General features: G+C 40.3%; 1 protein-coding gene across 1 annotated transcript in view; it reads left to right on the top strand.

The window, feature by feature from the left end:
* MCC (MCC regulator of WNT signaling pathway) overlaps positions 1-16,255 on the top strand; it is a 474,315-nt gene that overhangs the window by 143,114 nt on the left and 314,946 nt on the right. Inside the window, exon 3 of the mRNA XM_008014163.3 lies at positions 7,423-7,634. Coding sequence (XP_008012354.1) covers positions 7,423-7,634 — 212 coding nt within the window. The remainder of the gene's footprint in view (positions 1-7,422; positions 7,635-16,255) is intronic.

Here is a 16,255-nt window from a genome sequence, read left to right on the forward strand (position 1 = left end):
GATCTCTCTCTCTCTCTCTCTCTCTCTCTTTAGCTCTAATAATATTTACTTTATATATCCAGGTGCTTCATTGTTGGGTGCATAATTACAATTGTTATATCCTCTTGCTGAATTGACCCCTTTATCATTATATAATGAGCTTACTGTCTCTTTTTATAGTTTTTTTCTTGAAATCTATTTTGTCTGATAAAAGTATAGCTACTATTTGGCTTCCATTGGCATGGAATATCTTTTTTCATTCCTTTATTTTCAGCTGTGTGTATCTTTATAGGTAAAGCGTGTTTCTTGTAGGCAATAGGTCATTTGGTCTTGCTTTTTTATCCATTTAGGCACTCTGTCTTTTTATTACAGAGTTTAGTCCATTTACATTTAATGTTATTATTGGTAAGTAAGGACTTACTCTTGCCATTTTGTTATTTGTTTTCTGATTGTTTTGTGGTCTTCTCTTCCTGTTTTGCTTCCTTTCTGTCTTCCTTTTAGTGAAGGTAATTTTCTCTGGTGATGTGGTTTAATTTCTTGCTTTTTATTTTTTGTGTATTTGGTGTATGTTTTTTGATTTGACGTTACCACAAGGCTTGTAAGTAATATCTTATAACCCATTATTTTTAACTGATGACAACTTAACACTGATTGCATAAACAAAAAAAAAAATCACAAAAAGAAAACTAATAAAAACTCTACACTTTAACATCTTCCCCCTGGTTTTTAACTTTTTGTTCTTTCTCTGTGTCTCATTTTACTGTCAATGTCTTAAAAAGTTGTTGTAGTCATTATTTTTTATTGGTTCATCATTTAGTCTTTCTACTTATAAGAGTAGTTTACATACCACAATTACAGTATCATAATATTCTGTCTTTTCCTGTGTCCTTACTATTAAAAGTCAGTTTTATCTCTTCAGATGAGCTCTTGTTACTCATTAATATCCTTTTCTTTCAGATTAAAGAATATCCTTTAGCATTTCTTATAGGACAGGTCAGATGTTGATGAAATCCCTCAGATTCTGTTTGTCTGTGAAGGTCTTTATTTCTCCTTCTTGTTTGAAGGATATTTTCAGCAGATATATTATTCTAGTGTAAAAGGGTTTTTTTTTTTTTCCTTCAGCACTTTAAATATGTCATGCCACTCTCTCCTGGCCTGTAAGGTTTACACTGAGAAGTCTGCTTCCAGACGTATTGAAACTCCATTGTATGTTATTTGTTTCTTTTATGATCCTTTCTTTATCTTTGACCTTTGGGAGTTTGATTTTTAGACGCCTTGAGGTAGTCTTCTTTGGGTTAAATCTGTCTGGTGTTCTATAACCTTCTTATACTTGAATGTTGATATCTTTCTCTAGGTTTGAGAAGTTCTCTGATATCCCTTTCAATAAACTTTTTGTTGATTTTGTTTGTTTGTTTGTTTGTTTTGTTTTTTTTGAGACAGAGTTTTACTCTTGTTTCCCAGGCTGGAGTACAATGGCATGATCTTGGCTCGCTGCAACCTCCACCTCCCAGGTTCAAGCAATTCTCCTGCCTCAGCCTCCTAAGTAGCTGGGATTACAGAGGCCCACCACTATGCCTGGCTAATTTTTTTTTTTTTTTTTTTTTTTTTTTTGTATTTTTAGTAGAGATGGAGTTTCACCATGTTGGCCAGGCTGGTCTTGAACTTCTGACCTCAGGTGATCCACCTGCCTCGGCCTCCCAAAGTGCTGGGATTACAGGCATGAGCCACTGTACCTCACCTCCTTTCAATAAACTTTCTACCCCATCTCTGTTTCTATCTCCTCTTTAAGGCCAATACCTCTTAGATTTACCCTTTTGAGGCTATTTTCTAGATGTTGTAGGCATGCTTCATTGCTTTTTGTTCTTTTTTCTTTTGTCTCCTCTGACTGTGCTTGTATCACCCCTCCCCAAGCTCCAGGTAGCTCAGCACAGGGAGAGAGATCTGTTTGATACATTCTTCAGTATGTCAATTGCATTTTTAAACTCTGCTTGATTCCTTTTATTATTTCAGTCTCTTTGTTAACTTTATCTGATAGAATTCTAAATTCCTTCTCTGTGTTATCTTGAATTTCTTTGAGTTTCCTTAAAACAGTTATTTTGAATTCTCTGTCTGGAAGGTCATATATCTCTGTTTCTCCAGGATTAGTCCCTGATGGCTTATTTAGTTCTTTGGGTGAAGACATGCTTTCCTGGATGGTATTAATGCTTGTAGATGTTATTCAGTGTCTGGGCATTGAAGAGTTAGGTATTTATTGTAGTCTTCACAGTCTAGGCTTGTTTGTGCCTGTCCTTCTTGGGAAGGCCTTCCAGTATCCAAAGAGACTTGGGCACCAAGCCCAATAATACTGTGTATTTTTCAGACTCTTAGAGATACCACCTTTGTGGTCTTGGATAAGATCTGGAAGAATTCTCTGGATTACGAGGCAGAGACTCTTGTTCTTTTCCCATACTTTCTCCCAAACATACAAAGCCTCTCTTTCTCTGTGCTGACCCACATGGAACTGGGAGTGTGGTGATGCAACCACCCCTGTGGTTCCCACCACTAGGACTACACTGAGTTGGACCTGAAGTCAGCACAGCACTGGATCTCACCCAAGGCCCACTGTAACCACTATGTGGCTACAGCCTATGTTCACTCAAGGCCCTAGGGCTTTACAGTCAGCAGTTTGGGAAACCAGCCAGGATTACGTTCTTCCCTTCCGGGCAGTGAGTTCCCCCAGGCCCTGGGCAGGTCAGAAATGCTGTCTGGGAGCCAGGAATTAGAGTAAAAAAACCTTAAAATCTACCTGGTGCTCTACTCTACTATGGCTGTGCTGACCCTCAAACCACAAGACAAAGTTCTTCCTGCCTTTTCTTCCCCTTTCCACAGGCAGAGGAGCCTCTCTCAGTGGCCACCACCACTGACCCATGGTGAGTTCTGCCAGGCCACTGTCAATGTTCCCTTAAAGTGCAAAGGCTCTTCAGTCAGCTTTTGGTGAATGCTGTGAGGCCTGGGACTCACTTTCAGGGCAATACGCTCCCCTCTGACCCAGGGCAGGTCCAGAAATGCCGTCCAAGAGCCTGCTTGTTGCTCTGCCCCACTGTGGCTGACCTGGTACCTAAGGTGCAAGACAGAGTCTCTGCTTTTCTCAAATAGAAGGAGTCTTTCACTGTAGACACCACAGGTAGGAATGTGCTAGGTCTCACCTGAAACTGGCATAGCTCTGAGTCTCACCTAAGGCCCACGGCAAGTACAGCCTGGCTACTACTGCTGATTATTCGGGGCCCAATGACTCTTCAGTCAGAAGGTTATGAATCCTGCCAGAAATGGGTCTTTTCCTTCAAGGCAGAAGGTTCCTTTCTTGTCCAGGGTATGTCTAGAAAAGTCTGGAAGCTAGAGCTTAGAATGGGGGCCTCATGACTCTGCCTGGTGCCCTGTCCTGTTATGGCTGAGCTGGTTTCCAAGATGCAAGACCAAATCCTCTTTACCCTTCTCTCTTCTCTCCTCAAGCAGAAGGAACAAGTCACTTGCTTTGCTGCAAGCTGTGATGCCTGGGGTTATTGAGGTGGGGTAACACAAGCCCTCTCTTAGCCACCCTGGGTGGTGTCTCACTAGGTCATGTGCTGCCCTAGTCCACTGGCTCTAAGCCCAGCCAAGCACTAGGATCTGCTTAGGAAGAATTGCAGTCTTTGTGTCCTAGACTGCCTTTCAAGTTTACCTAGAACCCCAGAGCATGTTAGCCCATGGTGGCAAGGCTTGCTGAGAAACTCAAGTTCCGACTGCCGGAATGGGCAGTTCCCCTCTGGCTAGGGCTGATCCAAGTGCTCCCTCCATGGGTGGGCAATGGCTGAGCCCAGCACAGGTTGGCTCCCTGCTGTGATGGGGCAGCACTGAGTTCAATGCCAAGTCCCCCACTTGCTGTGCTTTCCCTCTCCCATAAGCACAGATTCTCTGTGGTACATAACCACTGCTGGAGAGTAGGGGAGGAGTGGTGTTGGTGATTCAAGACTGTCTTTCCTATCCTCTTGAGTGCCTCTTTCAGTGAGAGGAAGTTAAAACGAGGTACTGTGATTGCTTACCTGATTGTTAGTTCTCATGATGGTGCTTTTTTATCTATAGGTAGTTGTTAAAATTTGGTGTACCTGCACAGGGCGATAATCGGTGGAGGCTTCTATTCAGCCATCTTGCTCCACCTCAGAAATGTTATATTTTCCTATTTGAGAATGAGGTTTCATGTTTACATAAAGAAAAAATTTAAGTGTATAATTTTTACTTAAAGTAATTTCCATGTTGTATTTCCAGGTTAAAAAGTGAAACTGTAGGGTACTACAACCATGGATAATTCAGCAGTCCATGTTTACTAAATGTTTATTAAATGCTAGATATGTCATAGGCCATGTGCACAGTGCTAAGAGTACTGTGGTGAACATACAAGTCAAGGCCAAGCCCTCTGTCTGTCTCATGTATGAGATATAAGTCCGTCTGTGACTCAGTCCAATGTGGGGGCTCCACTTTTCAACTCTGACCTCCGTTAGTCTTCTTGCCACATGTTGCTGGAACAAGAACAGAGGCCCTGAGGCATTTAGGCAGATAACAGACAGTGTTCAGAGAAACGGGGAGGGAGAGCAGGCATTTGGCAGTCTATGTTAAGGAAAGCAAAACCTCCTTTGCAATATAATCAATAGACTTTAACATTAAAATAAACTTGGAGTAATTGCAAACACAGTGACAGAATTGCCTGCTTTGATACAAAGCAGTGGATGCGTCCCAGCTATAAAGGCACTGTATAAAGAGAATGTTGGGTTAGATCAACTGGAGAGGATCAGCAGAGCCAGAACAGTAGGGGGAAACCATCTGAAGACAGTTTTCCTATTCACATTGATTAAATTCATCAATACCTGATAAGAGGAGACTGGACATTCATATCAGAACTCACTGTACACAAAAATAATTACAAACAGTTTTCTGTATGTAATTATTCTCAAGTAAATCATAGAGTAATCTGTATATGTTCTCATTTCATAGTACAAACTGGATCGTTTTGTGTCCCTTTTTTGTCATTAAAAGCCATGTATTAAAGATCCACCAGGATGAGATCTTTGCAGGCAGGGACTACAATTTATCATGCTTACTGCTATATCCCCAGGACCTAGTACACGTCCTGTGCATAGACCATTGTTTGTGTTCTGGCTGCCTAGGCCTTTTGAGCACCCTTCTCTGTTTAGGAAATGTCTCACCTTATCAATACTACCTCTCTAAAGTAAAACCAGAAAACACATTTACCCAGCTTTCCTTGCGGCTGGAGGCATGCAGCCTAGGCTTCACCAACCAGATGCACCCACAAGACACTTCATTCAAAAGTGAACAACACAAGGAAGCAGGCTTTACCTCAAATCCATTTTTTTCTGGAAAGAGTGACAACTGAAGCATCAGGCTTTCTCCTCCAGGAAGCTTTCCCTGAACATTCCCCCAGTCATCTCCAGATGGACTGAGTTAGATATCCTTCCTTTAGTTCTACTTTTTCATTGCACTTTCCCATTTGTATTATAACTATTAGCATATTTTATTACCTTCTAATCATCTGTAATAGTTAAGGTAATACTAGCTGCTCTAATCAACAAATCGAAAATATGTGGTGAATCAAACACAATAGAAGTTCCTTAAAGAACTAAAAGTAGATCTACCATTTGATCCAGCAATCCCACTCCTGGGTATCTACCCAGAGGGAAGTGTCATTATATGAAAAAGATACTTGCACATACATGTTTATACCAGCATAATTTGCAACTGCAAAAACATGGAACCAGCCCAAATGCCCATCAATCAATGACTGGATAAAGAAAATGCGGTATATATACATCATGGAATACTACTCAGCCATAAAGAGGAACAAAATAATGGCATTCACAGCAACCTGGATGGAACTGGAGACCGTTATTCTAAGTGAAGTAACTCAGAATGGAAAATCAAACATCATATGTTCTCTCTCACAAGTGGGAGCTAAGCTATAAGGACACAAAGGCATAAGAGTGACACAGTGGACTCTGGAGACTTGGGGGAAAGTGTGGGTGGGGGTGAGGGATAAAAGACTACACATTGGGCACAGCGTACACTGCTCGGGTGATGGGTGCACCAAAATCTTAGAAATCACCACTAAATAACTTATTCATGTAACCAGACACCACCTCTTCCCCAAAATCTATGAAATAAAAACGTGTACAAAAAAAAATTTTCTTTTCTAATCACATTAGGTCAAAATAGGGTACTTAGGATGAGCAGACAGCTCTTCTACAAGTGATGGTTCTGGAATCCAGGCATCTTGCATCTACCTTGTGGCTCCACCATCTGTACCACATGGCTTCCAAGGGTACCATTCCCATCTGAACCAGGCCAGAAGGCAAAGGGCATGGAGAATCACACACTGCGGGGCTTTATAAGCAAGGCCCAGCAGTGATACTTACCATTTCTGTTCATATTCTATTGCCCAGAACTCAGCTTCATTGATATCCCTAACTGGAAAATACACCCTAGCTTCCTTTAGGTTAGAGTACATCAACAGTAGAAAGTCATGATACTGTCGGTCACAGTGGCTCACGCCTGTAATCCCAGCATTTTGGGAGGCCAAAGCAGGAGGATTGCTTGAACCCAGGAGTTTGAGATCAGCCTAGGCAACATAGTGTAGAAATGAGGTCTACAAAAAAAATTTTTTTTTAATGAGGCAGGAGGATCACTTGAGCCCAGGAGGTTGAGGCTACTATGAGCTGTGATCACGACACTGCACTCCCACCTGGGTGGCAGAACAAGACCCTGCTGAAGGAAGGAAGGAAGGAAGGAAGGAAGGAAGGAAGGAAGGAAGGAAGGAAGGGAAGGAAGAAAGGAAGAAAGAAAGAGAGAGAGAAAGAAAGAAAGAAAAAGAGAAGGAAAGGAAGAAAAAAAAAGAAAGAAAGAAAGAAAGAAAGAGAGAGAGGGAGGGAGGGAAGGAGGGAGGAAGGAAAGAAAGGAGAAGAAAAAGACAATCATGATAAACTGCCATATCTTAACTTCCTGTCATTTTTCTTGCTTCCTTCTTCCTCAGTTTGGAGAAAGAATGACCAGTGCTAAGGCTAATATAGTAGCCCTGTGCAAATCACAGATGTGACTCTGATCTGGATTCCCTTTACTTGGCTCTCCAGTGCTTTTTTTTTTTTTTTTTTTTTTTTTTTTTTTTGCTAAGCATTTCTGTTTAGGGGGCACATATTAATGGGATAGTTATTTTTGAATGCTTTGCCTGAAATTGCTTTTATCTCCAGGCTCCCCATGTGTCAGTTTGAAAGGGAAAGCGCTTAGCATGCAGCCTGGGCACCACATGTGTTCCGAGATGCTGGCACATGGAAGGCTTAGGAGGTTCCAAATCATTGCCTATTGGCCACCCACAGGCTAATGAAGGAAATGTCTTTTCATTTTCTCTGCTTCTCTCGGGCTTAGGTGCCTTATCAGCAGCCAGGGAGAGCTGGGAATACGACTCTGGTGCCAGGGACCTCCAGAGCCCGGATGTGCAGAGCCAGTCAGCCCTCCAGAAGCTGCTCGAGTATGGCGGAAGCTCTTTGCATCAGCAGACTGCTCTCCACAAACTGCTCACGCAGTCCCCGCACGTTGGCAACTCTGTAGGAGGAAGCTATCTCGAGCTGGCCAACACGGTGAGTACTTTTTGGTTCATGGAACACGTATTTCGGCCTGTCTGTATTCCAATACAAATATTGTAATTTTGTGCTCCAGGGGACATATCGGGTATTGTCTTCTTTATTGCGGTAAATATTGTACCATTTGCAGCATTGACAGTAATGTTTAGTATTCCAAAGTTGCCAGCACTTAGGGACTTTACTTTCATTGAGACCAGAGTAGACTCCTAAAAGGTGTTTTAATTAAGGCTGTAACTTGCACAGGTTTAATTACTAGAAGATGCACACAGTTCTTCCATAAGTAGACTACTTCTATGGTTCTAGACATTACAAATTAATAGTACATACTTGCTTCTGTTCCCTAATTTGGACTTTATTCGTTTGAAAAACAAAAAGGAAAATGTTGCATTGACGGTTTCTTGTTTCTGGTTATACTTTAAGAGTATTTTCTGTTGAAAACTGTGGCACAACTTATAATGTCATTATGTGTAATTTACCTTCCTTTTTCCTTCAAGGTGAGTCACTACAAAGTGACCTTTGGGCAAAGAGCTATTGTCTTCTTTTGTAAGTCAGGGCTGCCAAACGAGGTGGGTGGCTGATGGCCTGGCCATTTTGGGTGACATGCAGACAGTACAAATAGAGATTGCTATCCAGTCACTGTGGGAAAGCTCTAAAAGCCTACCTGGCTTTTTGAAACTGAAGTTCGAATGGTAGACTAAGCATCTCAATAACTTTGACTTATGCATATTTACGGTCTGCTTTGATGTAGACCAGTGGTTTTCAGACTCTTTGTGTTTGAGGCACACTTTCTAATTCTTACACTTTTGGTGGGATATTTGAAGGAACTAGCAATTGTAAATATGACAACAATAATTAAAATACAATCATCAGAAAAATCCCAGTTAAATGACATTCTACAAAATACGTAACCAAAACTCCTCAAAAGTGTCAAGGTTATCAAAAACAAGGAAAATCTGAGAAAGAGAAACTGTCCAGCTAAGAGAAGCCTAAGAAAATATGACAACTAAATGTAATGCATACCCTCAATGGGATCCTGGACTAGAAAAAAAGGACATTAGAGTAAAACACATATGCAAACACACACACACACACACACACACACACACACACGAAGCCTAAAGTATGGACTTTAGTTAATAATAGTGTATCAACATCCATTCATTAATTGTGACTAATAGACTAATATACCATAATAATGTAAGATGTTAATAAGTAGGAAAAACTATTTGTGGGGTATATGATTACTCCCTCTCCTATCTTTGCAAATTTTGTCTAAAACTATTTTTTTTTTTTTCGAGACGGAGTTTCGCTCTTGTTGCCCAGGCTGGAGTGCAATAGCGTGATCTCGGCTCACTGCAACCTCCGCCTCCAGGGTTCAAGCAATTCTCCTGTCTCAGCCTCCCAAGCAGTTGGGATTACAGATACCTGCCACCATGCCTGGCTAATTTTTGTATTTATTTATTTTTTTTTAGTAGAGACAGGGTTTCACCATGTTGGCCAGGCTGGTCTTGAACTCTTGACCTCAAGTGATCCACCCGCCTTAGCCTAAAACTATTATAAAATAAAAAATATATTAAAAACATATAAACATGCACAATCACTGCTAGGGTATGATAATGTCTTATAAAAATCTGTAAAAACATTCATAGTTATTGCACTGCTTGTTACTTGGCCACACTTCAAGAACATTCTTGCACAGTTTGAGTAGAAATCTAACTATCCTAATCTTGCCCTCCTATGTGCTCAGGAGATTAGGCAGTTATCAGTGAATATGTCATCTTTCTCTGGCATAGGCCTGGACTTAGGCTGTGCCTGTTTCAAATAATTTGCAGCAAGTTGAACCCTCATCTGTACTACATCAGCTCAGCCTTTTCTCAAGACAGACATTGCCATGACAGGATGGGTTATAGCAGAAATCAGTGTTACACAGAGATCAAAATTTGATGGTACCTTCTCTAGAGGGTTCCAGGTTCATGGCCCACCAGTTTGCTGCAGCAAACCTACTATTGAAAACTGTGGGAGTTGGCCGCTTCCTGTCTCTGTGTAACTCTGTGGTTCCCAGCTTCTCCAGTAACCTCCTGGACTGATTTCTAAGTTCTCCTGTCTCTCCTGATTGGAGGCCAGCTCAGTCCTTGGGGTTCCCACAGCCAGGTTCTCTGAGTTGGCTCTTCAGGGGAGTCAAGGCACAGAGAACTCTCACATACCCAACAGTCATATACATACCCTCTTTTTACTTTACTGGTTAAGCTTTAGAAATGAGGGAACACTGCTTAACATTTCCTCTGCACACTCACTTAAGGCGATCCCTTGGCAAGAACTGAACCATAAATGTGAATGCAGGCACTGAAGTCCTATGACTGTGATTACACTATTTATTTCCTTACCAAATGGAAAAGTAAAACTTTAAAAATACTACTTGAATTTACAGACCCATTATTAATGCCCTTGGACACTGTGGTAGAGTACATTTTGGGCCTCAGTTCTTCATCCTCCCCTGTGTCTTCACCATTTGTCATGCAACCCTAGAGTCCTTCTGTCAGACATGTAAGAGTGATATATGATGGTTGTTTTAACCATTGTGTTTGCGGTGGTTTGTTTCATAGCCATAGTGACTCAGGGTCTTCTCAGATGGGTCTGTAGAGCCTGATTTGAGAAATACCCTTCCCAAGTGGACAAATAAAGCAAATAGTCTCTCTAAACTGCATATTTGGGCAATCCCTTTATTTATATAATCACATTAAAAGTAATTTATGTCCCTTTTAAGGAAAAATCTTGAACTAATAAAACTAAGTTGTTTTGTTTTGTTTTTTTTATTTTAAATAGCTACTAAGAGCAAAAGGCATTTTATCGGTGTCTAGTTAGGAGACAGAAAGCACACAGTAATTCACACAGGGAAAGTTTAATATAAATGATTATTAACTAGTAGCAGAGGATTACCTACTAAGGGTAAAGAAAACCATAATGAACACAGGAATAGCACATACAAAGAATAGCCACTACCCCTAAGGCTGTTGCCAAGGAAGGAGTGTCAAAGAAGGAACAAATTTGAAAGAGGGCCCTCCCCTCACCCAGGGCTGATTCTGACCCCTTTGAAAGGAACTCTGCAGCCCACTGACTTGCAGAGAATTTCCCTGAGATGTTGCAGGCCAGGGCTGGCAAGCAGGAAACCAAACTTCTGAACCTTTGGTCCAGCCTCCTGGGATACCACCCATTGGGGCATCTGCAAGACTCATCAGGTATCACTGAGTTGTCCACTGAGATGCCAGAGGGATTCACTGGGAAGCTGCCTGCTGGAGTGGTGGCAAACCCACTGAAAAGTCCCCCAAATAGTGCCACTAAAACTTAATAGGGTGAGTCACTAGATGTCCTATGCCGCGGGCCCCTACCCACCACAAGAGCTAGCAGAGGAGAGCACAGCAGAGTCAAGTCACAAGAGTCAAGCTGAGTGTCCTCCAGTGTCTCTCCAGCACCCTCTATTGACAAAGGAGAAATGTTTACATGGTCCAGCTCCAAGACCACAAAACAGGACAAAGAAAGCTGGATTTGGAGATGAGAAGCAACAAATGATAACTAGGCAAAGACATTTTTAGCATTGAGGATTTCCTGGGAGATTCCTACATAAGCTTTTTACCTTTCTAAGCATCTCTTCCTTTTCTTGTACCACCAATCACCAGTCTTCTCATTCTACCTAAGACAGTGGATACCATGAGGCTTAACATACTGTTCACAATGCAAAGGCAACAAGACAGTGTTGTACACAGATACTTACAGCAGCCATGGTTTTATCGAAGAAGCAAAATGGCCACACATTATACAGAATGAGATTTATTATTGTAAGGGCTAGACCTTATACAAATGTGAGAGCTGGTGATACAATCTATGAAGACTATTGGTTCTGTATCTAGTGTTGAGCTTGAAGTTACTATAGGTTTGTCAGATCAGCTGTTAAGAGAGAAAGCTGGATGTATAGGAGAGTAGGGACAAACCAGAACTCATGAGGACCAATGGGACCATTGAGGACAAACTGGAAACCTCTTCTGTGTCTTACCGTGTCCAACCCTGATGCTGTGGGTGACTTGCAGGGCAAACTGGCACTCTGTCTCCTGCAGTGTGTCTCCTGCACACACACTTGGCCCAGGACTCAGAGAAACTGAAGGAGGAGATTTAGTGAATTAGAATTACTGCAAGCCTGGTATGCCAAGTAGTTAAGCAGCAGATTAGCAATAATGTGTGCAAGTGGACAAGGTGCATAGTGCCTGCTATGGTTTGTTTTCCCCTCCAAAATTCATATGGGAATTTAGTTGCCGTTATAACAGTATTAAGAGGTGGGACAATTAAGAGGTGATTAGGCCATGATGGCTCCACCCTCATGGTGGGATTGGTGCCATTTTAAAAGGACCAGTTCCATTCTCTCTCTCTCTTTCTCTCTCTCTCTTTCCCACTACATCTCTCTCTGTTTCTCTTTTTCTCTCACCTTCTTCTTGCCCTTGCACTCTTTCACCATGTGATAACACAATAAGAAGTCACCTGACAGATGCCAGCACCTTGATATTGGGCTTCCCAGCCTCCATAACTATAAGCCAATAAATTTCTATTCATTATAAATTACCTGGTTTCAGATATTCTGTGATAGCAGCACAAAACAGACTAAGACAGTACCCTGCACCAAGTTTCAGAGCATAAAAAGTATGACTTCTTTACTTCTTCCTTCTGGATTTCACACAGAATGTCTCTCATGGCCATACAGAACCATACAGGAAAGAGAACTCTGGGGAATATTTTTCCAGCTTAGCTGAATTTAGTACCAAGTCACTACAAAGCAGCAGCAAAACTCAGTGTAATGTAAGCCCATAAAACTATGGGTAAAGCAATATGAGATATTTTAAGAGTTTGGTAAAGAGGGGATGCAGTGGGAAGGATATATTGCCTGTCTTCTGATAGATATTTTTCTACCAAGATTTGTATTACCAGAAAAGAATGCTAGTATAAATTATAATGTTATGGATTCTGAGTAGTAACATATGTAAGTACTCTAAAACATAAAACATAACAGAAGTTTCATTTTCTAGATACAGCAGGATTAAATTCCTGAATGAAATAGCAATGTCTAGATAAATTCTGTCAGCTATACTACTTGGTTTTTAAAGTATTAATTATAGGCTTTATTTTTCATTAATAAAAGTATTAGTTGAGGTACATTAAAATTATACTAAAAAAGAAGCCATGTGGACAATAGAAAGTTGATGAAAAGTAGAAGTAATCATTTGTCTCTGTCTTCCTTCATTTAAAAGGTCTTTACCAACTTTTTAAAATGTATTCTTGAATTGCTTTTAATATAGGGAACTTTTCATTTCTCCTTCTGCAGTCTTAACACACTACAATCATTATAGTACTTGCCAAATTTGGGGATACCAAACTTTGATCTAGAGGATGTGTCCTAGCCTCATGGTTAAAGCAAGGCTGATTGTTCTATGAGCACCCTCTTCTGGGCATTGTTCAGAGTCAAAGAGCAAAAAAATTCTTCAGCATAGGGCATGCTTGTCACTCTTCAGATTTTCAGGGAATTAGGATAGGACAAATAAAATATTGGAATTTTCAGAAAAGGGCTAAGGAATGGCCTAGAATATAGGGTTGATGTTTTTAAAATTCAGAACATCGGCTGGGCACGGTGGCTCACACCTGTAATGCCAGCACTTTGGGAGGCTGAGACAGGCGGATCACTTAAGGTCAGGAGTTGAAGACCAGCCTGGCCAACATGGTAAAACCACATCTATACTAAAAATACAAAAATTAGCTGGGCATGATGGTGCCTGTAATCCCAGCTACTTAGGAGGATGAGACCAGAGAATTGCTTGAACGCGGGAGGCAGAGGTTGCAGTGAGCTGATATCACACCACTGCACTCCAGCCTGGGTGACAGAGCGAGACTCCATCTTAAAAAAAAAAAAAAAAAAATCAGAAATCAGAACCTTAAATTGTTACTTGCAAGTAATTGAGACTAATTTTTTAAAAATAGGTATTGTAAATATATATGTAATACAGCCGGGCATGGTGGCTCACGCCTGTAATCCTAACACTTTGGGAGGCCAAGGTGGGCAGATCACTTGAACCCAGGAGTCTGACCAGCCTGGGCAACATGGTGAAACCATGTCTCTACAACACAAATATTAGCTGGGTGTGGTGGCACATACCTGTGGTCCCAGCTACTTGGGAGACTGAAGTGGGAGGATCGCTTGAGCTCGGGAGGTGAAAGTTACAGTGAACCAAGATCACGCCACTGCCCTCCAGCCTGGGCAACGGAACTAGACCCTATCTAAAAAAAAAAATGTATATAATATATATTTAATATATGCAAATATTCTAAAACATAAAACATAACAGAAGTTTCACTTTCTAGATACAGCAGAGATAAATTTCTGAATGAAATAGCAATGTCTAGATAGAGTCTGTCAGCTACACTACTTGGTTTTTAAAGTATTAGCTTTATTTTTATTAATAAAAGTATTAATTGATGCACACTAAAATAAATTATACTATAAAAGAAGTCATGTGCATAACAGAAAGTCAATGAAAAGTAAAAGTAATCATTTGTCTCCCTGTCTTCCCTCATTTATAGATATATAAATTTATAATATATTTATATAAATATATAAATACATGTATATATGAATACATATATACATAGATGTATGTATATATACATATACATATATAAATACATATATACATATATATGAAGCAAAGACATTTTGGTTTTGTGCTATTAGTTATCTAACATACCAGCTATCTGTGGGGAAATGCACTGTTTCATGAGTTTTTCTGTAACATTTCAAATGATGAAGTTGTAAACACAGTCAGACTCATTTCCATGCAGATGAAGATGGTAATGTCTGTATTCTGCACCCTGCTGCTCAAGGCTGTCTTCTTTTCATTTGGATGACTTGGCTTCAACTTTGCCCATTTTAAGATTTAATTTTGTGTTTAATGCTTTTTTGCAAAAGTAATTTACATTTTTAAAGGAGAAAAAAAGTCATGAGTTGTGAAAATAAAATCATGCAAATTAAAAAACTGACATAGCAAGTTTTGCTCCTCTGTGTATCCAACAGTCAAAAACTCCAAACAGCCTTTTTACTTTAGGCTGGTTTAACATCTGTGAATTGGAAATCGAATTAAAACTGTGTATTATCATGCTCATTTGCTATATGATCAGAATTATTAATACAGTCATTATTAACTGAACCTTGATACAACACTATTGGTTACTTTGGAGAATACTGCATATCCACATGTTTCAGCCAATACAGAAACATCTTTAAAAGGTGTGGGAATAAGAGTTGTAGTCGTGGTGAGAGAGACAGAGGTCTTCTTTTTGGTTTAACCACTTGATCAACTTCTTGTGTTTCACATTAGTTTTTGGTTTGTTTCCCCCTTTCTTCATTTCAACCATAAAGTACCAAGGAGTTTTTCTGTTTGTTTTTACACTTTTCAGTTCCCATAGTCCTTATTATTCTCCCTCTTATTAGATCTGCTACCTTGATGTTTTAGGGTCAAGGGATTTGAAAATTCTTAAGAAGAATTTTCAGAAATTTTGAAATAAAGCAAAAAGATTACTGGGTGCTCTTTCAAACTCCTATTAGATCCTCTAAGAATCAGCTGATACTTCAGGAGATGTAGCTTTCTTTGGCTATTTGCTATTAATTGAAGTCTAGAATCTGTAGAATTTGGATGTTAATTTGTAGAAGATTGGTAAGTTACTGATGGTTTTTGTCTGGTAGAGATACAAACTACTTTTGCCCAGCAGGGAAGGTAACCCCAAATGTTATATTTTATTTGCCCTAGTAAAACGGCAACCATTTTGTTATTAGCTTTGCAGTCCTATGCCAGCATTATTTTTTTCTACTGAATTTATATTTACCAGTTTCTTCTATTCTTTTTTTTTTTTTTTTTTGAGACAGGTTCTCATTCTGTCACCCAGGCTGGAATGCACTAGCTTACTGCAGTCTTGACCTCTTGGGCTCAAGCAGTCTTCCCACCTCAGAGTCCCAAAGTGCTGGGATTATAGGCGTAAGTCACTGTGCCTGGCCTCTTCTATCCTTCTTTGAATCAGCTTTGTTATCCTGCCAGTTTCCTCAAGGAATTAAGTAAATCTTAGGAAAATATTTATAGCCAGGGATGGTGGCACATACCTCTAGTTCCAACTACTTGGGCAGCTGAGGTGGGAGGATTGCTTGAGGCCAGAAGTTCGAGGTTGCAGTGTGCTATGATCATGCCTGCACCCTAGCCTGGGCAACATAGCAAGCCATTGTCTCAAAAAATAAAGAAAACATCAAAAAAGAAAGTTACTTACAAGTGGCTACATTTAGGGTAGTATTTGGAAATAGAAACTAAAAAAATTCTAAAGAAACGAGATCTTTCAAGGAGATTTCCAGGTATTTACTGATCACTTTTTTATAGTCTAAGAGCTGTCTCAAGATGATGATGGTGTCGTCAGGAGTTCTCAAGGTGGTATTGTCATTAAAAATTATGCTGAATAATCTTGTATGTAGAATTCACTTAGAAATACCAGATCATAGCCAGAGGCAGCAGCTCACACCTGTGATCCAAGCACTTTGGGAGGCT

The sequence above is a fragment of the Chlorocebus sabaeus genome, chromosome 23 (genome assembly GCF_047675955.1).
Source record: "Chlorocebus sabaeus isolate Y175 chromosome 23, mChlSab1.0.hap1, whole genome shotgun sequence".
Lineage (NCBI taxonomy): Eukaryota > Metazoa > Chordata > Mammalia > Primates > Cercopithecidae > Chlorocebus > Chlorocebus sabaeus.